A 27394-nucleotide genomic window follows, 5' to 3' on the forward strand; every position below is an offset into this window, starting at 1 on the left:
GGCCACTGCTTAGTTGGTAATTGCTTGTGGTTACTATTGTTACAGAGTTTGACACTAATGACAGTACTAATGTATTATCGGTAATACCGCAAACTCGTGCACACACAAAGATACAAGGTAATTGGATTTAGTTAGCAAAACCCCATAAGAAAGTCTTTTGGGAAGGAACACAGTTGGATAGTCAGTAGCAGAGCTGAAGATTCTACAGGCACTTTCGGGGCAAACTAACGCTTCTAAAGTCCGATCCCTCACTCTATGTAAAAGGGAATCTTACTAAATGTCACCCTCATTACTGCAACCGATAAGTTTACTGCAATAACTGGGTATACCATTTCACAGACTCCATTTTGACTGCGACTCCTGCTGGCATCGTCTTTCAGGCCAAAACGGTTGGGCTTTTTTCACTGCCTGTGCTCTTATTACTATTTTTAAAAAAAAATCACATTTTAGCTACTCCATTTGCAACTGTTGCTAAATTATTTACTGCTCTGCTGACATTTTATTACTTGTTAAAAGGATCGGGTTGATTTTCGTAGCCTGTGTTCTGCTTTCTCTGAAGGGCTTACTAGTTTACCGACTAAATCTGCCACCTCTTTCTATTTATATTGCTGAGCAGACTGCATTGTATTTTAGGCCAAAACGGTAGGGCGATTTTCACAGCCACTCCTCTCCTTCATGTATTTATTGTTACAACATTTTTAAAAACCATATCACATATTTCTTATTAATGTGCACGGTTTTTAATCAATTAGCATGGAAAAGAGAAAGTTTTCTTTTTTATTTATACAGTCTTACAATTTGTTTATTTCCCCTCACAACCACACTCTGTAATCTTTCATCTGGTAGAGTAACGGTTTAGTTTACTCCTTTATTTTGCAGCCAACACATTTTATTCTTGAAACTTTATTATTTTATTTCCCTCTCCATCCAAGTGTTCTTACTCCCATGTTTAATTTTCGCTTGCTATCGATTTTGGGTTTTAACGTGCGTGGGCGCACCAAACAAAAAATTAAACTGCCTTTCCCTTCAGCGCGGCCTACGTTCATTTCTGGCGTCACCTTCCAAATGCTGCAGGATTCAGAAACACAACTTGCCCTCGCTCCTGCTCAAACGAACAGAAGAGGCGATGTACCCTTCTTTTCATTTACTGTATTATTTAATTTCACAAACTCATAGTGTTATTATTGTATTTATGGTGCACACGTACTTCCACTATGTGATCACTGCATCGCCGTGAATGTAGTCGGCAAAGAGGAGATTTTCGGCAGTGGAGTGATCACAGATCCTGTAAAAGTCCGTCCGGAGAGGGTTCAAAGTCTTACAAAGCAGCAGAACAGCAAAGGTTCCTGTGGATACTTTCAGTCTGCTAGAAGAATTAACACAACATGGGAGACCTGGTAAAGTACTCGCAAAAGGGACAAAATCTAGCAGCTTGGCTCAGAGGTAAGAGTGGACACCCTGGACACCTCTTTGTGCACTCCCAACGCTCTGGGGAGACTTCTTGGTTCAAGATAAGCAATACCTTTTCAGCCCAAAGTAGAAATGTTTGTGGCTGGATTCTTGTCTGGACAGCAGCAGTGTTCCCAATTTCCGGATTCCTCGGTCTCGTGAAGAGTGGGTGGAATCTGAAGGGGAAGTCTCAGTAGAAGTTTCGAGAGAGGACCTCTGACATGCATTTCTTCAGCTTCTCTGGTCAGTTTGCGGTTTTGGGCACTTTTCTTCAGCTCCAACAAAGGCCACGATTCGCCCAGTCACTCTTCTGCGATTCCTGGAGTCCTGCCCTCTGGAGAGGGGACTTGGTTGAGTCAGATTATGTTTCTGGAGGTTCACCTGGAGCTTAGCAAATATTTGGACGGATTTGGCATTTCTAAGACGATGCATTTCAATTGGGTCTGAGGTCTCCTGGTCACGGTCTGCAACTCTGGAAAGGCACAGCACCTCGGGAGATGGCTCAGATTGTAGTCGCCTCGGGGCTGGTTGGTCCCACCAGCCAAAGGGAAGGATTCGTCCTCTCCAGAGCTCCTCTGCCACACAGAAAATGGGTTCAGAACAGCAGTTGCCACTTCAGTGTTGCAAAGGGCCTGCAGGCGTCTCTGGTCGTCGTCTTTTTAGGCTACTTCAGTTTCTAGTGGTCGACTTGCCTTTCACCTCAGGAACCCCACATTGTATTCAGCTTAAGCACACACTGCAATCTCTCAGCTGTTTACAGAAAGGGTGGGTGGCTGTCCAATCAGGACAGTCAACCCCCCCCCCCCCACCCCCGTGAGCGCTGGCTCCATTCAGGCAGACAAAGGGAGTGAAAAACTCCTCCCCCACTTCCTGCCTGTCCAGACACACTTGAGCCTAGGCGGGGGGGGACACGGACACAGACAGAGACACACACACAATGGAAGAAGAGCTAACAAAGAACAACCACGCTAGAAATGGCAAAAAAAGAAAGGAGCCACCAGGTTGTTACTTAGATGAACCTATTGGGCACAACCAGAACTGTGAATACAGTCTGCGGTACAAAATAGCGAGATAGTTGGTAGAACAGGTCCACTGCCGCCAGCCATAACTGGAAGGTTGTCTATGATATGGTATAGGTTATTTACAACGCGCTTAATACCCAGAGGTTCCTAAGCGTGTACCCGGGGATCAAACCTGTTGTGCTCTGTCGTCTTGCTTCCAAGGCGAGCACGTTGCCCCTGAGCTATCCTCCTGAAAAAATGTGACTAAAAAGGTCACAGGAGCAGAGAGAAGGAGGATACTAGGTATCCCCTTAACACTCCACACAGGGTGGTGTGTGCTAATCTCTAAAATAATAAAGTTTTAGGAAGGATACAAGGTATCCCTCCCATTCTTAAAAACTGCAGTTACAGAAGGCTAGTAAATGAATTGCACAGGAGGACCCAAGGGGTCCCCAACAACACTGCACATAGATGCCTTAAAAGAGATATAGAGGAAAGTCGACTCCATAAGAATGTTAGAGCACAGAGAACAGAGTTCCAAAAGTCAGAGCAAATAAGAATGAATAAATAAATTAATGAGTGGAAAAAGGCTCCACTCATCACTCAGGATAGAATGCAAAAAGGTCCAGCAGTACAGCAACAAGTACTAGGGTTCCCACTAGGAGAGTGGGTGAAGCATAACAATGATACATCTCCCTAACAGAGAGTCAACTGGGAAACGGGGGGTTGGGGGGGTGGAGAAGAGGGCAGAGGAGAGGGAGAAGAGAGAGGGGGGACTGGCTTGACTGGTCCCCTGGTAGGGGGCATTAAAGGAAAGGGGAAGAGGGTTGTCCGGAGCTCGGAATGATGGACCCCACTGCACAAAGAGTGCCACCTCTCTGAGGGAACCTATGAGGGAGGAGGCAACTGCTGCACACTATGTTATACAAAGGGGAAGGGATATGTGCAACACGTAGTCTAAACACTGTGGGTTGAAAAGGTACTACCACTGAAAAGCCCTAGGGAGGACCCACACCTCTGCACACAACATATGGCATCTAACGATCGACAAACACACCTATGCTCAGCAAATGGTGCCAACCAAACTGAAGCTGCCAACAGCATATCACAGCTCTCTCGCTCTTTTCTCCCGCTGACTCCTACTTACCAACCCGCTACGGCGGATAGGAAACCACACAGGTGGCAACAGTGTGCGGTATAAAAACCTTTAACATAACATAAGGAAAATAGCAGAAAATAAAAATGGAAGCCCAGGGGAAAAAAAAGTTTCCCACTCATCGAGGGGCACAGACCAAAAATCCTTAAGTCCAGCAAAAGGTGGTAGACTCGCATGTGGAGGAGATTATGCATGAAAATGAAATTCTACCTTAACACATGCCAAATGTGAACTTTGCTTTCATTGAAAGTTGCCTGGTTAATAATATGCGCAGGTTGTGAAAAAAAATACACGAGGGATCCCCTAATTTGCATATGTAATTGACATCACTGCACCCCTCCGGAAGTCTTCATACATTACTAAGAATCGGCTGACCAGTTTGAACATACGTGTGCAGGTTATTTATTGTGCCTCAGAGTCATGCTGACGTCACGTGACACTTAAACGGGCTCATGCTCATCTCCAATGCACTACAGCGATAGCTTCTTAGCTCTATTTTTACGCACATACATGTGCACCCTGAGGAAGATGCGGGTAGTGCCACAACATCTGCCAGAACATTTAGTATTTGGAGATACAATTAGAATGGCGAATGCTTTCAAATATCGCAGACTACTTTAGAATAGTGGCCAACAGCCCCTAGCATCGAAACACGTGTCTGTGTACAAGAACAATTACTGTGTGTGACGAACAATGCTGTGTGAAATATATTAACACAATCCTTTGTCATAGAACAAAATTGTTCAGACCAGACTCATTGATAAGATTGTTGTGTACTAGATTTCCTAACTTCTAGGAACAAAACAGGATCTTCCAAGTACCTCTACATATATACTTCAACATGCATAAAAGGACACATTTGATTCACTCAAGCTCGGTGCTTGGACGTTTCTCTCCCATAAGATTTTGAGTTTCAATTTATTGGAAGTTTTGCTCCAAGTACATCTTTAAAAGGCAGCACAATTGCAGCATGCAGTGGTTCGACACCTCTTTTTCTGGATGACGGAAAGTTATTCCACAGAAAATGACATCATATGTAGTCTTCGATACCCAATGGAATGATGCTAAATTAGATTAAAAAGGTTTCTATAAGTAAGCCAAGAGACAAATAACTTTGATGTGCAGACTAATAAGTACCATTATTATTATATATAAATCTGTACCTTCAGTGAGGTGTGTTGTGTTGTGTAGTGTACATGTGTCAACTGAGTGGTGTGTGGGCACGTATAATTTCGGCAGATAACACACAGTGAAGCAAACTTATTTGCCAAGGATCACATACTTAAGTGGATTGTGAAGCCAGGATTTGAGACAAGTCTGCAACATAAGGAACTTAACCAAATATCTTCCTTGCTTTAGTTGGTAAAAATAGTCGTTTGGTTTAAGTTTTGTAGAGAGGACTGGAAACTTGGAGACAAAAAAAATCACCACCCAAGCTGAAAAATGTATAATCCAATCTAGAAATATTATGTTAAGAACAAATAGTATGGCCCTAGCTTCATTTTCCCATTCTTGAATGGAAAGCTATAAGAACTAGACTGCAAAGTAATTTAAAGCTAAAAAACAGAGTTTGGGAAATTTATGGTCAAGACCTAGACACACATCAAAAGGTATTGTATTACCACGACACTTTCTCGTAGTCGTTTTTTTGACAGACTCACGCTTTCTATTGGATATCATGTGAAGGAAAAGTGAAGTGAACACTTGTCAGAAACAATGGTTCATCAATCAGCCATCATTGATCAGGAGCTTCCCATTTAAATGCGCTGCTGAGAACGGTGTGTGTTAGCTATTTGCAAGGCCTCAGTGGGGAAACCCGGTTGAATTTGCAAGGGTAGTGGTGTCCGGTCACATGTCCAACAAAAGGCATCCTCTCATAGCACCAGTGAGCGACGCAAGCCTGAAAGGTCCCCAAGACACTCAGCTGCCATACAGAGGGCATATTTTGCACTGGCCCCGATTGAAAGTAAGGCTATACAAATTTGCTAATCATATACATTGAATTGCTAATCAAAATATTTTCATTTGGCAGTCTTGACTAATCAATTTTGCACGACTATTTATGACTGAAAAATGTATAGTTTATTTAAATTCCACTGGTAAGCCGTCAGGTTGGAAATAATGTATGTACAAAAAGAGCAGTGGTCATTTAAATCCCAATCCACACCATACTAACAAGAGAGAACGCTATCTGGCGTTAGGCTCTACGCATATAGGCTAAGGGGTTGAGGTGACTGAAGGAGTGGCGACAAGGGAACCTAGACACAGGAAAACACACAGTCTTTATCAGGACCCAAGCTGCCACACACTACTCGCTCCTCTGCATTGGAATGCTCTTCCTCTTTCACTACGTGGTCTACTCTTTCTTTCATGAACTGCTGAAAAAAAAAAAATCGATCTTATCCAGCAGAGTTGATCTTGGTTTTTTAATGCACCTCTTCATACTATTGTACTGTTTTTATATTTTCCTATCGTGGTGTGCATTTAAAGGCCCCGAACAGAAGTCCCTTTCACCTGAACAGCTGCATTTAAACACTGCAACCAAAAACGGCCCTGTTTTGCCTTCCCAGTCACATGAATGGCAAGACGTTATACACTGCCACCAAAAACAGCCTGGGTTTTTCATTTGTGCTTATGTAAAAATAAAGAACAATGTGCTAAGGGTCCTACTCATAATCTATGGACAAGCAAAAATGTAAATTCACGCAAAGAGAATTCTGTGACCGGCAAGACAGGATTTTTAAACGTTAAAAGCAAAAACAGCCTACACTTCTATTTGCAAATAAAAACTGATTAAAAAAAACACACAATGGAAAAAGATACCACTGCTCACAGAATAATGTCAAGGAAACATGATGTGGGGGTGACCAAAGAAAATGTATATTATGTTTCACCCACAAAACTCCTGTAACCTGTGAAGAGACACTACTTCAGGAAAAACCTGTTTTGGCTGAGGCAGGAACTTCACAATGACGAGCTTCACTTCCAGCTGGATATCCCACCTCTCTTTTAAACAACGCTGCAATAACATGTGATGCTGCAGGAGGTGTCATAATTCCCTGTTCTGCAGACATGATGGCAGGAATGCAGGGATTTCAAAGAAGGCAATCCTTGGCTAAAGCATGACGAAAAGGTGCAAGTTCTTGTAGCAACCAAAGAGCAAACTGCCAATTTCAAAGAGACTCAAAAAAAACTCTGGTCACAGGCTGATCCAGGGGAACAGATGGATGTGGGGGATGAAGCTATCCTCCCACATGTGGAACAAGACACTCCCAATTAATATTAAAAACTATTTTGTTTTAGGCATTTTGTGCAGCTATCAGACTAAGGATTTATTTCCATTTTATGCTATTTTTCCTGTAATTTCAAGGCGGTTTTGAAGATATAAATTGCATTTACCTGGGACTTTGGGAACTGTAATCGCCAGTTAGATTAGGTGTCTGGCTGATCTGAACATGTGACAATTATGAAATGAGATGAAAAGGTGGAAATTGAAATTAGGAATATGCATGATGGTTTACATATTAATAACTGTTGTACATTTTATGGAAAATGACTCAAATGTGCCACATGGCCATGCTACATCATACGGATTTGGCAATCGGCTTATCTAATTCCCCATGGTTAACAAAAAACGAATATATGTTTCATATGGTAGTTGCTAGTACATTTATGATACATAACTAGTTTTTTGCAAAAACGTTGAACTCGGAACAAAGCTGGGTAATGAAGGGGGACGACAGATGGTGCGCCCAAATCCCTGATCCAATCCTGACTGGAAGGGGGGGGGGGGGAGAAAGAGAGAGAAATTATAGAGAAAGACTTATATTCTATATAAGCACATGATTTGCTGTACAAGTCAATTAATCCTCAGAGAGCGGTCAATGTAGGGGACAGACACACACACACACACACACACACACACACACACACACCTAGCTAAGGGTGACAGATTTTACATGGATTGGACCGCTCTCAGAGGATTAATTGACTTGTACAGGAAATCATGTGCTTATATAGAATTCCAAAGTGTACAGCTTGCTTGAGTAATTGACTGAAAACACAGCTTTTCAAACTACACATGCATCACAGACGGCAAAGTCTGCTTTCATGTTACTGAAAGGAGTCTGTCTCTCTCGCACACGGCACAAGTTAACACAAGGCAAAGCACACACAGCTAGACCAGATGACTAGCATAGTTGATATCTAGTTGATGTGTGTATTTATGCGATTTCTGAAGTGCTCCGGGCAGGCGCAGCTAATTCCCAGGACCACAAGTTGCACAGATGTTACTGTTTTCATGTCCGTGTGAGAGGGGCTCACTGGACACCTTCCTATGGGAGAAAGTCACTTACATGAAATCTGAAGTGGGATACGTCCGAAGGCACAGCCACATTGTAATGACCAACGGCTTTGTAAACATTCTTGTTGTGTTTCACCAGCACCCCCTGAGGCCACATGCACTCCTCCGTCCAGCTGTAGAGGAAGGCAAAGAAATGCTATTATTGCACGTGCACACCTACGCTGCATCCACACACGCGAGACACAATACACAATGTAGCGTAGAGAACACACTAACATTAGATTCACCACATGGGGATTTAAACCACTCAGTTTTCTTCATAGTATAAACATTTAAAAAATTCTCACATGAAAAAATAAGAGGGACGGAACAAATAATTGTGGGGGTTGGAGGATGAAGCTAGGCCACAGCCAGGAGGCAAACCACTAGCATCCAAACCCTGCACCCCCAACTCAGCTGGTCTCTCATACAACTCAAAGCTGCCAATTCCACGATCTCCAGGTGCTTTCGTGGCTGTGTAAGGTAAAGTGGGGTGCGTTTGTTAAGGTTGAAAGAGGGAGAAGACAAGTGCTGTGCTCAGCTGGTGATGTGTGCAGAACCAGGAGTAACTTGCGTCTGTGCTTTGTTTTGTACACTGGATGGGCGGTGTCCAGACACGTGTTGTGCTCAGCTGGTGATGTGTGCAGAACCAGGAGTAACTGTCATCTGTGCTTTGCTTTGTACACAGGATAGGCGGTGTCCAGTGTGTGCGTGTTGATTTATTATACATCTTTATAGATAAAGAACAAAACACTATGGGCCTGAATCACAGAAGCGTTTCACAATGGCGCAATCCCATAGGAAAACGCTCTGTGGATCTGGCCCAAAGTGTACTAGAGTGCTGTACATAGAATCACAATATGCATATAAAAAGCCAAAACCTGCATAAGCCGACACATCGACTGCCCCAGATCAGCACAAACACATTCCCACCCCCACCCCCATGAACAGGATGCGCCCCCAAAACAAACTACCACTAAAGTACCAGCAAAAGATGCACCCAATGATGTGAATCTCCCCTGAAGTTAACAAACCGCAGTCCAGCGCCACATTTAAAAAATCTTTCGGCATTACATCTGGTGCTAAACACATTTCCACTGGGAGTGATTCCAGGGTTTCATTGCAGCTCCTGAGCAAGAACGGTTCAGGGAACTTCAAGGTGGAGCACATCCCTACTCTGCAATACTCGGGAGCCACCAGAGATTTGCAAGATATCGCCAAGTCTGGAAAGGAATTTCATCTCAAATATACACAGTCATTTAAAAAGAATTTGCTTCTGGGGAGGACGCCAATGTTATCTTGATAAAAGTGGCATGATGTGGTCGAACTTTCGGCACCCCCTGCCCCCTAACCGAGCAGCAGCATTGAACACAGCATTCAATGGCGCCAGCGAGGATTTTGGAAGGCCTCTTAGCAAAGAGTTCCACAAGTCAATACATTATGATACTAAAAATGACACTTATAAATGGCTTTTGAGGGTCGGGGGGTGCAAGTTAGCAGATTTGACCAGGGCATTAATACGCGGCACCATCGATCAATGTGAATCAAAAATGAAACCTAAAGATCTTGCCGCAACAGCAAAACGTAATGATCCAAAAACGTTTACACTTCTCAACCAACAATAAAAGCCAAATGCTTTTATTGAGTGGGAAAATAAACACGGTTTTAGAAGAGTTCAACTTTAAAAAGTGAGAAGCCATCCAGGTCTGAATATCAGATAATCACTAAGGCGCTTTACATCCACCTCTGGTGAGATTCTCATATACAATTGGGTATTCATATGGGCGTATACTATGAGGCAGACATGGAATCACAAGAAGGACGAGGACACAAAAGATACAATTCACCAGTTTTATTTAACTCAAAAGGGGGTTGGAAGAAATCCTGTCTTGCCCAAACACTAAAGAGGGGACACATTCTACCATCTAAATAAAATGAAAACAGTCCTAGTCTGTTCATCCAAAAGAGTAACAATTAAATTAGAAAACCTATTGCCTGCCCTCACTCTAATACCATACATGTGAAACAGGGAAACGCAACACAAAAATCAGTGAGAAACCAAAAGGATGACAGAATGGCATCAAGAGATTCTTGCCCACGTTATAGAACATGTGAGTGGGGTAGAGTACTTGACGTATGGGCACACTCTGCTATGCGAGTATACCTGGTGCAGCTTGCTCGGCCCTCCAGTGCCTGCTTGGCATTCACATACTCAGTCTCAAAGTTCAGGGTTTTGACCTCTTGGGCCCTCCACCCCCTAAAACCCCCCTGTTTCGTTTACTGCCGGACCACTCTTACTTTATTTTACAGTTCAATTTTACCATTTCAAAAATAACTTCAAGTCCCATAGTGCCTTTCATGGGGCTTTTTATTTCCCGCTTTCCGTCTCAAATTCCATACTCAGGTTCCCTCTCCATCCACAACACATGCTCACTGGGATTTCCTCTGTTGCCATGAAACTCACCCGGTTAGCGCGTCTCTCGAGCAACTTCTCTGGAGCTCTCTGGGTCGAGGATAGCGTCTTCCCACCTGCCACTCGGGTACCTGGGCTTCCCTTCACATGCCCAGGGGAAACGAGTGCTCCTGTGGACAGTGTCAGAAGGATATGATCACCCCTCTCTGGCTCTTGGAAGGCACAGCTCCTCAGTCCTGCTGCAACCCTTCAACAACACAGGATCAGCGTCTTGGCCCTCCGCTCCCTTCCAGACTCTCCAGGGTTCTGAAGGCACTTTCTTCTGCTCTTCAGCTGCTCTGGTCCACACCGCATCTCCAGCTCACTCAAAGTGCGTCTCAGTGCTCCACCTTTTATACTGACTGAGTGTTAATTGGAGTCAGGTGTGGATGGTTGAAAAAGGGAGGCCTGGCCCTGCCTGTCCTCGTTAATGGGAGAAGATGGAGACTGCCCATAGGTATGCATGGTACATTGGTTCCTATGGGCAATTCTCCTAGCTCTGTTCTGTAGAGGAAGTATGGGAGTTGTAGTTTTCCCTAATGATGGAGGGAAACTTTTCTAAGTGTTTGTCAGGGTGAAGGGGGCAGATGTGTGGTTGTAGGTGAATGGGTCCCATAGTGACAGTGGGGATGTTGGATATGGTTAGATTTCTCCTCCTACGCCTCCCTTTAATATTAGTACCTGTAGGAATTGGGGAGGGGGCAATGGGACAGGAATCATAACAATCTATAGAATTGGGGAGGGGGCAATGGGACAGGAATCATAATCTATAAAAAAAAAGGTGGAGAAAGTGCCGGGTAGGGTTTTTTCAGAAGGGGGTGGGAATACTGCACCTCTCCGGAGGGCATTCCTCTAACTGTCCCAATGGAACCGCTGCTCAGGGGATCCTCCCACACTGGTCCACCACCAGTGTCTAGTTCCAAAGGCGGTGGCCGTGCCCTGGCCACCTGAACTAAGAATCCCCAAGGTCCATGAGTGACAAAGCCCCCAGATTTCTCACAATGCACAGTCCTTATGTTTGGAGACTATATAGAAGTTAAGAGAAGTGGGTACAATATTGTACCTTGGAGGACCTCAAATGGCACTGGCAGAGGATCAGCGCTTATTTGTCCTGTAGTGACCAACTATTGTTGGTTCGTTAAAAATAATTGTAACCACATTAGTACAGACCCTGCGTCGTCATGGGTTGGAGTCCATTGGAGTTTCAGAGTGATGTGCGGTTTGGGTGTTCAGCAGGGGGTGGGGAGGAAGTGTCCACTAGCCATTTTCATATAACTCTTTATTGGGTCCACTAGCCATTTGTGCATGTGCGGCGAGTGAAAGTGGGTTGAGAAAAGTAAATGATTAGTAGCTTTTTGGGTAGTCTCAGGACAGAGTACAACTATGCTATTGCTTTTCATTTCAGGGGGGCACTACTCCCCTTTGCATTAGAGTGGGGTTAGTTTGGTGGGACAAAGTTGTGTTTGTCCAGGTTTGGCGAATAGACTAAAAAGAAAAGGAGTTTGTATAGTAGCGATTGTGTTGGGGACTGTAAGCAGCCTCTAGAGTGAGCCTTATCTACAGGGGCTGTGGTTTAGGCTACCCGTTATTGGGTTGCTTGGGTCTTCTTGATCCATTAAACAACCTTGTGTGCATTTTTCTTTAAACATTGGTAGGAGAGGTGGCGAGCGTATGGTTGCCAGGGTCCTTGCGATTCATCCCCTCGAGGCCTCACGTTTCCATGCATTTGTGGATTGCATGGGGTTGAAGTGGCGTCTCTGTAATGATTATCATTGTTTAGTTGTTATTAGCACCCGGGTGGATGGGGGGGCAGCAATCAATCAGATTGCTCGAGAAATGGGCTGAAACTACTGATCTAGGCCCGTGTTCTGAGCAACCTAATGGCTGCTACCCCCGCCCTGACATCTTCCCTTCACCACCCCTTCCCTTAATCCTCCTGCCCTCACTTACCCAACTTCTGAGACAGCGGCACCCACCGCTGCTGCCTCCTCCCATTTGTCTGCGCTGCCCACCATGGAAATGGAGGAGGGGCTCTGAATGGAGCCCCATCTACCAGCTACGTGGTGGCCATCTTGCTAAAGTATTCCCATTCTCTCAACCAAAATACAATGCCAGGGTTCTAATAGCATTCATCCCCTCTCCGGCGTGCTGGATTGGCCCAGGGACCCTTGTGAAAAGCTATACTCAAGCCTTTAGATCGCCCCCCCCCCCCACCCCCCCACACAGTCCGCTCGATCGGGTATGAATGCTTAATTGATCCATTATTATCCTATTGCAGCAAGCTGAACAACAATGTTTTTAGCAGTTTCAAACGAATAGATGCTCTTCTGTCATTCCGATTTCCTTTCGGCTCGAATTCAATAGTTTGGTTATGAGAACAGAGAAGGCTGTTCCTCAGAGTTCGTTTTCTTGTAGTGTTTTGTTTCTATTCAGATGTCGGTGCTAGATCTTAAGGTTCTTCTGGATAGGTATCAGGTGATTTCTGTTTGTAGGAATTCAGCTCCTTGTCCGCTAGGAGATTTTTTGGCAATGCAGAAGGGCTTTGAAGTGGTTTTGTTTTTTGACTTGTAGCCAATGTAGACTACTCAGGGATGGGTGATGTGATCTCTTTGGTTTAGTCTCAGGAGTTATCGGTACTAGGTGAAAAGATACGTTTCACTAGCGCGAATTCAAAGATCGATTTAGAAAGACAACTCTGTGACTGCACAGAGGCGTCTTTCTAAATCAAAGAATGAGAGTGAGAGAGTGTGTGTGTTTTTTTTTTTTTGCCAGGGGAGGGGAGGTGGCAGGTGAGGAAAAAGGGTTCAGGGGTGGGAACCCCCCCAATTTGGAAGTCCGAGAGGGTGGGGGTGGGGGGTAAGGGAACATTTGTGGGCTGCAATTCTTTTAGAACTGTGGTAGGTAAATTCTTTTGGGTTTGTCCGTGAGGTGCGATTTCAGCTATTATAATGCAGTTTTGAATGCCAGATTCCTCCAATTCTTTTAATAGGGTTGTGCGTTTGATCGTGTCACAGGCTGATGATTTGATAGAATGAGAGCAGAATGGGTGTTATTGTCGGCGTTCTCTTTAGATCATCCCATATGGAAAGGAGCCGCAATTTGGTTCCTCCCATGGGCCGAATACCAACCTGGAACTGGTCAAGCAGTCAGTTTGATTGTACGTGGTTCAGTAGATCTTTGTACATGTGTAGGTTTGTTGTTGGCTAAGTCATCTTGTTTATCCTGCCTTGCTTTTTAAGAGTGGTTTAATATTGCCCGATTTGTATGATTTTGTGGAGCAGGAGCTGTATGTAGCTCCTGGAGGTCAGAATTTTCCTCTAACCAGGCGCTACTCATCGTGGCCTAATAGCTATTAATCCCTCATGGATTCCTAGGACGGTGAACAATTAAATTAATGGATAACTTACATAGAAATGAGCACATAAGACTAAAAGAAATTCAGAGATTGGGAGAAAAGAAGCTATGTTTGTATAGTGATTTAACTGAGATGCAAATGCCAGAATAGCCGATCTGAAGTGCCTGAAAGGTGGTGGGATTTGCTTTGCTTTGCTTTGCTTTCCCAAACTGTGTCATGCACAGTAAACCCCTCTTACCATTGCTATGCTGCTTCATCATTCCCTCCATTGCTGACTGACTGTTGATTCGTCCGACTCTGGTCATTCCTCCCTCACATTTCCTTTTACCATGTCTTTCCCGTCAGCTCATCTGTCGTGCTGCTACCTCTCTTTTAGTCATTAGCTATGTTCGCTAGTACATCCATCCCTCTACCATTGCGCTTCTTTCCGTTACTGCACAATCTCTGCTGATGTCTCTTTATTCCCACTTTTTTATTTCTGTGGCCCTCCCTTTTCTGTGAGACCACCTTGAACCTGCTCTCTTTTTCTCTCTCAGCAACTCCAGCAGAATGAGGAGCGAATACATAAGAGACCGCAAAATAAAATGTCATAAGATACAAACTGCAACTCATCATGCTTTGTAAGGGAATATGAATAAAGGGCATATTGGGAAACCTAAGACAGTCAAAGAGTGAATGGCATATAGGTATGGTTGTATGGCACCAGTTCCCATGAGCCAAAGGTAGCTGCTGGTGTCGAGCTAACCAGGGTCTCCTAGGATATAGCCAGGCACTAAATAGCTCAAAGCCATTTCAGGCCCTAGTGATAGGGCCATTAGTATTCCGGTGTAGAGGGCTGGTGTTTGATGTTCAGGGAGCTGTATGCAGCTATCTGGTGTGTATGTGTCACTGGGGTCCTTGTTGGTTTCTCTTAGTAGGTTGCTGAAAGTTTCCTGGCGAAATTGTTTGAGAGTTGAGCAGGTTATTGGGGTTCTAGTTTTTTGGTAGTGCGATTGTGGTTCCAGTGGAATGAGTATATGGCCTGTTGGATCGAGTGTATTTTTGTTCTGATAGTCCTCAATGCCGTTAGATAACCTGTGCGAGGTTACAGTGTAGTTCTGCCACTTTAATAGAGCCAAAATTGTTGTTGGTAGTTAATTTTGTCCACTTGGTTGTAGTTTTTCCTCCATCTGTTTTCAAGTTTACGGTTTGTTTTATTGAGTGCCCTCAGTTCCTCTGAACCATTTGGCCAGTTTGACTTTTTCTGGTGTAGGTTTTTAACAGAGTCAATTGGTCTAACGCGTCTGGGATCCAGGTGTGGCAGTTCTCATCAACAGTGCCTGGTGCCATTTCATTTAATTGCAAGGTATCGGGTTTGGTGGTTTATAGTAGTTGGATTAGGGTGTCCAAGTTTTTTTCCAGTTTAATTTGGTAGTAGTCATTTGCTTTGTATTTCGGCCATTGCATGGGTTGGGGTTTTGAGAGTGAAAGAGGGGGGTGTCATATGGTCTCACCAGATGACTGGTGGTGGTGGTGGTGGGGCAGTAGTTACGTGCCCATCCCTGCAGAAAATTGCGTTGTGTCCAGCTCCGTGGGTGGGTCTGTTCACCATTTGTTTGAGATGGAGGGTTTCCAAGAGGGCACTGAGGGGAATTAGTTGTAGTTTTGTTTTGTTTCTTGAACCAGAAGTTGAAATCTCTCAGAATGTTAATGATGTCATGTTTTATGGCTCAGACATCAGTGAGTTTTGTGGTGAAGTTACGGTTATATCTGGGTGGTCGGTAGATAGGAAGGTAGAGTATGTTGAATTGCTCGCAGAGTTTGAGGTCAATTAGGAGTCATTTGCAGTCTTTATGTCTGTCGAAGGTAAAAATGCGGAACAAATGTAGTTTGTGTGTCAGAGCGATTCATGCACCTAGATCATCTGTCGCTTCATTGATGAGTTCCAATAGGTTGCATAATGGGGGTATCAGTTTTCATTTGTTGCAGTTAGTTGTTTGAATAACGGGTTTCCCCAATCTGTAGTTGTGAAAAGGACGTTGGTATTGACGGATTCTAGTTTTGCTACAATGTTTACAAGTGTCCTTTGGTTAGTATTTTCTGCATCCCAGTGTTCTGTGTATTGGGGAGGTACATTTATTCTAGGTATTGTAGCAGGGCTTCCTCCAACCTCACCGGTGTCCTTTTTGTCTATTGTTTGATTTCTGTTTGTAGGGGGAGCGGCAGAAAGCGACATATTATGTTTTTGGACTCACTTTGGTGTGCATTTTAAGTTCCTTTGAATGGGGTTGATGGTGGTTTGAAGGTGTTGTGAACTCAGCTTTGAGGTTCTTTGTGTTCAGTGAATTGTCCTTTTTCCTTTCTTGCTCGGTTCTCCATTGTAGTTCATTTATCCCTCTTGTGTCAGTGCATTGCTGTAGTTATGGGCGTCCTGTGGCTGTTGTAGGTGGGCGGCCATTATTCCTGAGGTTACGTGTGTGTTAATTATCAGAGTGACAGGCTTGCAGTGTGTTGAGTATTTGCTGTGAGTAACTGTCCCTGTAGACAAATTAAAAATTTAACTTTCCAGGGGGTAAACTGTGCGGTAAATAATACCACAGTCCGCGTGGTAAAACTGAAAGTGGCAATAACCGATATTAGCAGAGCCTCACCTTCAGACACTCAGTGGACATGTCTGACAGTAGCAGAAACTGATTGCCTGGCAGTAGCAGGAGTGACTGTGGCAAAATATATAGTGGCCAAGGAGATCATCAAAGTCTTGTTTCAGCACAATCGGAGTTCAAAACAATTATTAGTGGCAAAAACGGATAGAAGCAAAATCTCACTTTGCTCAAACTCACTTAAAACAAATTCTGTGGCAAGCACAGATCGTGCCAAAATGAGATTTCTATATCTTACTTTAAAAAAAACTGTGTGGCAAACACTGAGACAAGGTCTCACTTTGGCACAATCTTAGTTTGAAGCAATTATTTTTGGTGAATACCGATGGTAGCAAAACCTCACTGCAGCGTAGGCTCGTATTATCACAAAGCTCATTGGCAAACAACTGAAAACTGAGTGCAGGCCCACTGAAGACAAGTGGCAGCTACTTTCCTGGCAGGAACCTTTGACTCAAACCTTGGCTTTGGAAGACAGTGCTAAGAAAACAGAATGATTTTGAAGGACATTGGTTTCTTGAAACAATCTTTTTTTTGGTGGGTGGGTTGAAGCCAGAAAAAGGGGCACACCTTACAGGAGGGGGTTGCAGGGTTCGAAATTGAGGGGAGCTGGGAGTTATTTTCCTCCTGCTTGTAGCCTAGTAGAGCCTGGTTAGCTTGGCGCAAACAGCTACCACGAGCTACTTTTGGATGCCCAGAGCAACTGATGCCGGGCAAACACAATTATGTGAAACTAACTCTGTTTAAGACAATCTATAAATAAACATTAGGACACCTCAATGCAATTATGGATAATAATGGACACAATAATATATTTGCATCTTCTGTTGAAGTTAGTTTTAGGGAATGCAATGTACTGGCTCCTTGTTCCCCAGTGGTAGCTCCTGGTCAACGGCTAATCAGGGATACCCAGGAGCCACTTATAACTCTTGTTTATTCAATCTGAATTTGGAACCCTGGTGTTGGAGAGAACCCAACATATCCGAATAAGCCAAGTTGTTTGATTACTCTCTTCTGTTATCCTCTTGTGCCCTACTGTTAGGAAAGATTTCCCTCAGGTGCAATTTTCCCACCATTTATGAACCCCCATTCATATTACTTTTGTTTGGTTTACCTAACCGGACTCTTTCCAGTGGAGCAAAGCCTTCAGCTGCACTGCTCTGGGATTTCGCTCATTTGTTATGGGGAAACTGACATGTCCTTCAGGCGGTCAGTACCGGGAAACAATATTTCCCCTTAGTCTTCAACTATATTGCCATTTCTTGGTAACTTTTTATCTATGTGCCAAGTACCTTCCAGTACCGCGCACAGTGGTCCTTTTGTTGGATGGCCCTAGCCACCCTCTAAGGATGTTTTGGTGTTTGTACAAATGTGCCTAGGACAAACTGGTGGCAGTAGTTTACTTTTGAAGTATTTTTACTTTGCGTTTATGGACCATACCGCGGTTGGCCCAAGATTGTGGCCAATGCCGAAAATGGGCGTGCTACAAAGTCTTTTGTTCTGTCCTTTGGCCATCTTTTGCCTTGGCCTTCCCCCAGTTCGAGAGAACCGGTATTCCTTATTTGAGTATGCAGCCCCCTGTGAAAACCACATCTTTTGCAGTCTCCTGCAGGTCACTTGTACTAGTGCCCAGGAAGAGGGTTGGGACTGTCTGGTCCCAATCCACACTACTGGTGCCAGTATGTCTGGTGGGCCTGAATGATTGGAACCACCATGGGCCACGATTGGCCCATACCTGACGTTCATGCAAGAGAGCAGATCTTCCATTGTCTATCAGATTTGAGCGCAAACCGAATCTTGGATAAGAGAAGGGGCTCTACATCCATTCCAGGTCGATCTACTGAGGTTCATACCAAACCTCATAATGAGTATCCTTAACAAGAAAGCAGACTCAGGGAACCATTGGTGACATACTTGGAAGGTTTGGCACCCTAACCCTGCTGTAGTCTCATCAGAACCCTGTTTATCGAACCAAGAAGTCCTGCAAGGGCACTTCGCCGCTTTGGAGTAGTGGAAATAACTACTCTCAGCTTCTCCTACTTACCCTTGCAAAGAGCCCACTAGGAAGTATGCCTGGGCCATCCAGTGAACTGACCAGCTCAAACCCAGCGTATTGCACAGGAACGCTGCCGTCCCAAGTTGAGACTCAAGACTTTGGGAATCGCTAGCTTGTGGTCCTGGGCCCTCTCCCTGTTGCCTAGCTTTTATGGGTCACGATTTATGAGTGCACCACGTTGCAAACATTTGCAGTCCCTGTGTCGCCCCGCAGTGGGGACCGTCGCTGAGAGTGCCTGCAGTTCTGACCTACCGTGTCCTGAGACGTCCTGCACCGGAACTATCCTCCTCCTTTCTCCGAGAGCCGTGTAAAGGCTACTGGCCCGCCACCGATGATCGTGCCGTCCCGCAGCAGCCGATAGCCAGAGTATCCTGAAACTGCAGGGTTAACACCTATGAGTGGAGTGGGCTAGACTGCCAAAGTTTAGATTGGACTGTGTCAAGATGTTGCGAGTACTTTCATAACTTACCGGTGGCCCACTGGCACAGCCATCCCCTTTTACGCACGAGAATCCCTCAAAACATACCCACTTTGGCTGGGATAGCCTGCGCTTCCTAGCTATTCCCGAACTCCAAAAGTAACTATCCGCAAGAGTAGATCCTCTTCTAGGAATAGGAACTAATTATTCATCACTTCAAGCCACTTCCTGAGCAGCTACAGCCCCCTGAAGAGAACAGCTTTTCATTTTACGCACAACCGCGTGTTGTTGACTCACAATTGTACTTCGAGTTACAGGCTCCTCACTTCGTAGGGCTGGACTACATAAGTTAGAGATTGACTTTGAAGAGCAACCTAATCTGGTATAAGTGTTAAACCAACCTCTTTCTGCTGCAGGTTGTGGTTATTTTCTCCCCCATTCTCAGCATTAGGGTAATCGCAATATTGTATATATGTCACATAGTGCATAAGCGTGGTTGGTAAGTGTTTTCTTGATAACTGTGGTTTAATCGTGTTTTTGTAATAAAGGCCTATAATAAATGTATTTTTGATATAAATCTGTCTAAGGGTAATCTGTGGAGTTTAACTGTGTGTGCTCATTGTGGGCTTCCGATCACTCTCACACCTCCCGAGACTTAGTCTCGACTGCCTGCCAAGCTACCATAGATTGGTCTGGTTTGCCTAGAAGGTTCCCCTGTTCCACTAAAATAGGGTGGCATCCTAAACTTCTGCCCACCAGGTCGGAGTTTAGAAATCCATTTTAACACTTACTAAAACACCAACTGGACAGCAGGACCCTTAATAAAAATCTACCTAGTGTATAATGATGATGTCTTTAGTTGGAATTTGTATCATGGTCACGCTTTCATTGCCTCTCAAATTAGATGCAGTAACTGCTGGCCACGGATCTACTGGTTATTTCTTTTCATTCTTGTGGGAATAAGTCTTCCCGTGATCGAGATGCTGTGGTCTCAGTTATGCATTTAGTGGATGCTTGGGCTTGATGTCACTTAGCTGTACATGGTCTGAAGTTGTTGATGCGGATAGTTCCCGGCTGCGTTCGACATGCCACTTTACTGAGTTAGGGCCACGGGTAGAAATGTGGCCCAATATTTAATCTGTATAAAAGCTTTTTTCGATTGATAGTGCAGGATAGAACAGCTAGGAGGTCAACTCAAAAGTAATGTTATCGCTTTGGGAACAGAACAATGCTGTGCGTCAGGAGTACAATACACCGTCTGGGTCATGAACATAGTATGGTAACAAGGAACATCAATTACAAGTTGGATTTCTGGTGAAAGAAGGACTATATAAAACACCGCCGAAAAATAGTCATGGTGCAGTGGGTAAACAGAGGGCTCTAGAGTCGAGATTGAATTAACTATGGTAGTAGCAAAGTGAAAACCACTGTTGTATACATCTCCATAAAACGGTGAGACAGAAATCTGACAAGTACAGAGAAGGTCTACATGGTTCAGAGCCCGGCTCTGATTAGGCCGTTACCCTGGGTTAATGTTCAACCGTTCCTTTGAAAGTTCTCCTCTCAGGGTCTTCAATAACTCTCCAGGTGGGAGGGCTCCTTGTCACAGAACAAGTAGGCTGGTGGTGAAAGGACTGCCGATTTCCAGGCTGACGTCATGTTAGGGAGAATTCTCAGAAATGTGCTAATTCCCCTCTACCTTAGAGACCCCCAGCGACTTTGCTGGACTTTTAATTTCTAACCTGGAGACAGCTAGACCTTTTTCCCACTCTCTCATGTATTTTTTCTGTGATTTGGCCTGTGTTTCTTTTGACTTTGGAGCCTGACGAACTCCATAGGCATCATCTTTGCATAGTGACACACAGCATCTTCAGTGCAGTGGCACAGGGAATTCTCTTAGATTTCCCAAAGGGTTAAATACCTTCTCATGGTGAAACTAGTTTCCAAGAGCACTGAAGTGACATTGACTTTACTTACATTTTGTAACTTTCTAGACCCAGCACACACTATCTTACCATAGGGTGCTGGAGAGGTTACTTAGTATAGTTTCTCATGTAACATTTTTATGTCACCATTTGTACAATTAATGGCTGGTGGCAGTGGTTTACTTTTTACTACCATTGTGTGTTTTAATGCGGGCTGCAATTGCAGCTGCAGTAAGACACCCATGGGTGACCATTTTGTCAAAATGGCCCCGGTCTTTTTTCGCCATTTCGTGTTTGAAAGGTCCTTCTTGAGATTTACTCTGCACGCCAAACCAGGTTTGGTCCCTTTGTTTGGTCTTCGGCGGGATTCACGAGTGAAGCCCGCCTCTGGCTCCAGCATGTCTGGCAGGGGCAGGAAGTGAGGGAGGTGCCCGAAACTCCCTGCGCTTAGTGTCCTTGGTTACAGGAGTGCACCCAAGGGTGATTGGCTGGAGGGATGTCCTTGCAGGACAGCCACCCTGCTGTGTGATGGACAGCTAGGCTGGAATGAATGGGAGAAACCTGCATAAAAGGCAAGGCTTTTTTGGCTTGGAAGGCAGAGACGACCACGGGACGAAGGAATCCGAAGAAGAACTTGGAAGAGAAGCTGCTGCAACTCCTGGACCGTTGGTTTGCCCTGTGAAGCCCTGCTGCTAGCTGTGCTGAAGCTCCGAATTCGCCTCGACTAGAGAAGCCCTGCAAAGGACAACTTCTCCCCTTGGGTTGGTGGGACCAATCAACCCCAAGACAAGCTCATCTGTAAATCCTCTCGGAGTACTTCCATTGCTGCTGCAAGAACCGAAGTGCCAGGGAGAGGATCACCAGAATCGAAAGAGTGTCTTTAAGTCAGACCCGAGCTGCAGGAAGATCCTCTGGACTTCCAAGAAGCATGACTGACCAAGCCTGAGCCACCTTAGAGTGCTGGACCCCAGATGCGAGGAAATTCTGAAGTCGTATATGAGAACCGCAGTGTTGCTATTTGCTATAGACGCGAGGAGCTGAAACCGCGAAGTGCTGCTGAATTGAAGTTTGCCCATTGCAACCGCCGACCTTCCCCTTGCAGTGAAGGAGCCCCCAGACGTCCTCCCTCTTGTCCCCATGACTGAGGACCAGTAACAACAGGATCTGCAGAGCTGTACAGGAACCGACGCCAGCTGGAATCATTTCTTCTAACCAAAGGTACTGTAACATTAAGTGGACTTAGCTCTTGTTGTGTAGCCTTGTTTGTTCTTAGTTGAGACTTGTCTTGGTTGCTTTTGCAAAGTTGCTTGCAAAGTTGCTTGCAACCTTGCCGTTCACAAGCCTCCCAGCTTGAGGCACTTCTGGGATTCTTTATTTCTACAAAGACTTCTAAAACATTGTGCAAGACTTACTTACCTGTAAGAAGTGCTTCAGTTCATCTAGACTTCTTCTCAATTGACATTGGCTGGCCTGGCTTCCTGAAAGACTATTCTTAGCTCCGAATTTGTGTTTTACCTTCCCTCCTAGAAAGGGTTAATGTACTTTGCATAGGGGGTAAAAAATACTTGCCTGCTTCAGAATATTTATGTAACATTTGTTTTATTCACAAACCCTTTTCTTTGACCCCAACTCAGTGTTGCTCTAAATGTACCAGTGATATATGAATGTCCCCAGTGCCCTAGTTAAGTCACCTCAGGGTGTAGGAACCATCTATGCGCCATCCCAAATGGGTACTTGCTGATTTAGAGAAACTAACAGTGTGTATTCTGAAGTGTATTTGTGTGTTGCGTTTATATTTCTCCCTTCTGAAGAAGGCTTATTGAACTGACTGTTAAATAAATTAATAATGGTTTAATCAAGAAACCTTGAGTTTAAGAGTTTGTTTGAATACTTGTCACTGTGAATCTCTGTGTAAAAACCCCTACTACTCACATTGACCCCTCTTGAGATAAGCCTGTCTGCTCAGCCACACTACCAACCTGTGTAGTACAAACTTATACCAAAGGCTGGGTTCCTATTGCCAGGAGGTGCGTCTCCCTCTCTCCCTCCTCCCTTGGCCTCATGTTATGTTATTCAGTATTTATACTGCCACCATCACCATGGAAGTGGTCTTACAGCACCAAACCTTGTCCAAGAGCTAGAGTATAAAAGGGGGCAGTATATAAAAGGGGCAGTCCAGCCCAAACTGCAAGGTCATATCTGCACGAGTGGGACAAAGCCCACTTGGACCACAGTGGGGCCGAGCCTGATTTGCATCTGGTCTTTCCCCTTTTGTAATGCTTGGCAGGCGAAGAACAATGATCTGGAGGGCTGCCCAGAGCAAAGCCAGACGTTTAGATTAATTCAAAACCTTCCAGTCATTGTCTCTTCTTTGGTAGTACCTTGAACAGACCATACCTGCTGTTAAATATGGTTAGTGTGTGGTTGCATATGGACGAGAGGTTTTCAAGCAGGCCCTAGTGATAGGGAGGCTTTTGACCAGTTTAGTTTGTAAGAAACCCTCCCTGTAATAAGGGAGAGTACTGGGTTTGCCACACCAACAGAAGGGTCAGCGCCAAGAGTTGGATGTGCATAAATGAATGCATAGGAAAGAGAAGAGGCACGTGATAGAGCGGATAAGTGAATACCGCTTTCAGCTGTCTTTGCCCTAGCACTTTGACCCCTTTCCACTTTAGCCCCCACCAACTCCTCCTTCCATTTCGGTCTCCTGGAATTAGTGTCTTGGCCAAAGCTAGGTTTGTTCTTTTGACCTCAATGTGCGCTTTCTCTCTGCTTACTCCAGACAGCAAGCTTTCCTCTTCTCTGCCACCTGTGGAAAGCCAGAAGGTGTCTCACCCGCTACGCCTCAGGGATTTGTCATCCAGGTGGCCATGACACAGCCATCGCTTTTGGATCCAGTTCCTGAGGGTGGACCACCTGGGTGAAGGGTCTTCGGGGAGTGGGATACCTGATGGCGAGACGCAGTATGCCGTTCCTTACAACACCTTTACCCCATCCTACCCGATAGTATATTTAGGAACTCTAGCCACCCCCCACCTTCCCTTCATAAATACTTTCACACAGACAGCCCGCTCAGGGAGAAAACAGACTCACACCCAAGCATTGTACCAGACATGTCCCATTATGATGGTCAGGCAATTACTGGTAATCACTCACATCTGACTTCCATTAAACTTCTCCACGCGGATAAAAGGCAGAGCACAAGAGCACACTGAGCGAGGCGAAGCACACGAAGGAACGGTGGTTTCCCGACGGCAGCTGAATGAGGGAAGACGGCAAACCAAGACGAGTGCGCAAGGAGGGAGATACACTTGACTTTTCCGGTGAGAAACTGTTGCTTTATAGAACTCTTCAGATTAAATAGTATAAGGCCAGGAAACCAGACTGAAGAATCTTGTATTGTGTGTCTGCGACACCCTGGACCCTCCTGCATGGCTGACCGAGTCACAGAGGAACAGCAGCCAACGTGGCACCGTACTTAGATCCAAGATCAAAGTGGCGCTAGAGAGATCAACACAGCCGATGAGTTGGGGAGACGGATGCAAGACCAGTCTGTGTTGAAGTCAAGGATGCAAGCGGCAACATTGTATAAAGAGCGCAAAAATGAAGATTGGCAACGCGTGTGATGAAAGAAGGAAAGCTTAATTGCTGATGGATGTTTGAACATTTACGGAGAAAGATACAATACCAGTGACAGAGTGGTCCAGCACCACGTGGGTGCTCAATCGAAGGTCTCCGTAAGGTATCCCAAAAAGTAGCAGCAGAAAGGAAAGTAGAAGATTGATAAAAACATTGTGTGAAGTGAATCAAAGCAGTCCTGCGACAGTTTAAGCAACGCCCATTGCACATTCGAAAGTCTCATTTTTTATATCAAGAGGAAAAAGTTGAAAGTGAGATTACAGGGTCCGAGCCCGAACAAGGGAGACCGAATGGATATTGTGCTAAAAGGATCCAAGCCCGAATGAGGGAGATCCATGGTCTGAGCCCAAACAAGAGAGACCAATTGAAAATAGTGGTAAAAAGGGGTCCAAGCCTCAAGGAGGGAGACCCCATGATGAACGTTGAAAGCAAGAACATGTGCATGTGAAAATCCTGTTAAAGGAACTTTGGTGCTTGTTTGTTATGACAGGCCCTCTGAAGTAAGAGGCTGTTCTTGGAAAGGAGGCTTTGGCAGAAGGCCCCGATACCTATGCTTTGGCTTTCCTCTTGGCAGAGAAGCCAGAGTGTTTTCGGAAGCTCGAATGTACCGCCTTGCCCCCTGCTGAAAACATGGGGCAGGGAAGCCAACTGTTCCACTATCCTGACATCATTTCTTGAACACTTTACTTTTGAATACATTGTGGTCCCACACCATTTTGAATTTAGAAGTAAGGATTGGCAATACGTTTATTAGTATAGTCCCATTTATTTTGACAGAGACTCGACTAGGACTGCGTTATAATTTGATGGTCGTAGCTTGCTCCCATCCTTAGATTTAGGTTTAGACAGGCGTTCAACCAACCCATTGAAGTTCAATAAACACCCTTGAACTGTGATCACTTGTGTCGGTCTTCACTGTTTGATACCATGCCTTCCTTAAACACCTCTCTTCTCATCAGCTGTGACCCCACCCTCCCCCTGACCGTGCCATCTCCAACAACTCCCTTTCACTTTCTTTCTCAAGGTTCTCCTTTCTTGCCTTCCTCCTCCCAACATCTTCTGTCCTGCTTGTTCCCTCCTTGTACTTATTCCCCCCCCCTGTGGGCCTTACTCCTGGCAGACCGGAGTGGGTGTCACGTTTATAGGCTACTACAATTGATGAAATGCAAGACTTCAAAGGCAAATGAAGACTCCCCTATTTTGCTGGAGAGGATATATTCATGATTTCATTAACCCTGGACCATACGAAGGAGCGGATGGTCAGTGAAACAGGAACTCCTTGGATCACTTAGTGTTATGAAAGTTTCTTTTTGCAGCTTTTTTTCATTTGCTTCAACTGACTCACCAGACATCTGCGTTTTCTCTGGATTGTAGTCGATTTTTGGGGCAAAGGAGGCCCTGTTGCCTGACCCCACCTGCTCTACAGGTTTTAATTGTTTTTACAGTGTAGCTTATCTTCACAGAAGTGCTGAAGGTACAGTGTCCCTTTTTATTATTATTTAAACGTGTATTCATTTTATACCATAACTGGGTGTAATATTACACAATAAAAATGTTCAAGATGCCTCCTTAATTGTTAAAATTAAAAAAAAGTGATAAATAACTATACATTTGTGAAAAAGAAAAGAAGAAGAAGATAGAGTTGAAGAGTACAAAAAGGGATACAAGCCCCATAGGTCTGCGCTAGCAGTGCTTCGTTAAAACTGGGTGTGACCAAAAACAGTGGAGACGCTTCCCCAACGTCTCTAAATAGTATGCCAAACAAAAATGGGGTTGTTTGGTTTCTTAAATGTGCCTGCCCCTTTAGCATGTATACTGTAATGAGGAGTTAGTAAAACATCTATACTGGGACTTGTTTGCGATTAGAAATTGGAAATGATCCAGGCCAACTTACATGGTTCATAATGCCCAGGTCATGATTATCTGAATATAGCTCATTGTACGGCATCCGTACAACTCTAAAACAAGATGTGTTGTCTTCAAGAGAATCAGAAATTGCCTTTGTTACCCGAATTTGCGTTTTCAAATGTACATACTGCCAGTCTAGTCTAAAGAGGACTGAGGAAGAGCTAAGCTCGTAACACGTGTAGGCTCAAGTGGGTTTTGATTGATAACCAGAATTGAAGGTGCAATAATTCAGAATGTATAATTTATGGAGGTTGTCAAAGAACTAGTGAAGTCGTCTGATTATCATTTTTGGAGTGTTTTAATAACTCTACAATCTACATGACCGTGGGCCAGGAGCATTTTAGAAACCAACCCCCTTTTTGTTAGATTTACAAAAAGGGAAATATATCCGGAAAACCAAGAGTTCAAAAAACACGAAGAAATATTAGAGTATCCAAAACAGGTCTATCCAAGATAATTAATTACATTCTGAACTCACTTTAAATATTATAGGAATAATGCCTCTCTCTCTCTCCCTCTATTGAGAATAGCCTGCCTATCTAAAGGAACTAAAAGGTGCTCGTCAGAGGTCAGGAAACCAAAGTAAAATGTCCACCGTCCAAACATACTGACCCTACCACTAAATAGAACTAAGCCAAGAGCATGTCTCTTCTTCCCCTGGTCTTTTCTTCTTGGAAAGTCTTTATATGTACAGGTTTCCTTTTGGCTTCAATAATTCTCAGCATTCTTCATTGATAATCTCTTCCAAGTCTTATAGTTCTTCAAAATGACCCTTGGGTTGCATGCTTTCTGGGTCACTAGTATTTGAGTACTTTTCCTTCGAGTACTTTCTCACACTCGTTATCATATATATATATATATATATATATATATATATATATATATATATATATATATATATATATATATATATATATATATATATATATATATATATATATATATATATATATATATATATATATATATATATATATATATTCTTCCCAGTCACTTTGCTCAGGCCTTCCTAATTTACGTTTGCCTCGATACCCTTTTAGGCTTTCTTTGCCAAGGA

At 44.3% G+C, this 27394-nt stretch overlaps 1 protein-coding gene across 3 annotated transcripts in view; it reads right to left on the reverse strand.

Moving 5' to 3' along the window:
* The window catches only part of TMEM39B (transmembrane protein 39B), a 90781-nt gene that overhangs the window by 20442 nt on the left and 42945 nt on the right, over window positions 1–27394 (reverse strand). For all 3 annotated transcript variants that reach the window (XM_069622492.1, XM_069622494.1, XM_069622493.1), the window contains one exon: window positions 7962–8082. In XM_069622492.1, coding sequence (XP_069478593.1) covers window positions 7962–8082 — 121 coding nt within the window. The remainder of the gene's footprint in view (window positions 1–7961; window positions 8083–27394) is intronic.

The sequence above is a fragment of the Ambystoma mexicanum genome, chromosome 11 (assembly GCF_040938575.1).
Source record: "Ambystoma mexicanum isolate Mex_15411 chromosome 11, UKY_AmexF1_1, whole genome shotgun sequence".
NCBI classification, from domain to species: domain Eukaryota; kingdom Metazoa; phylum Chordata; class Amphibia; order Caudata; family Ambystomatidae; genus Ambystoma; species Ambystoma mexicanum.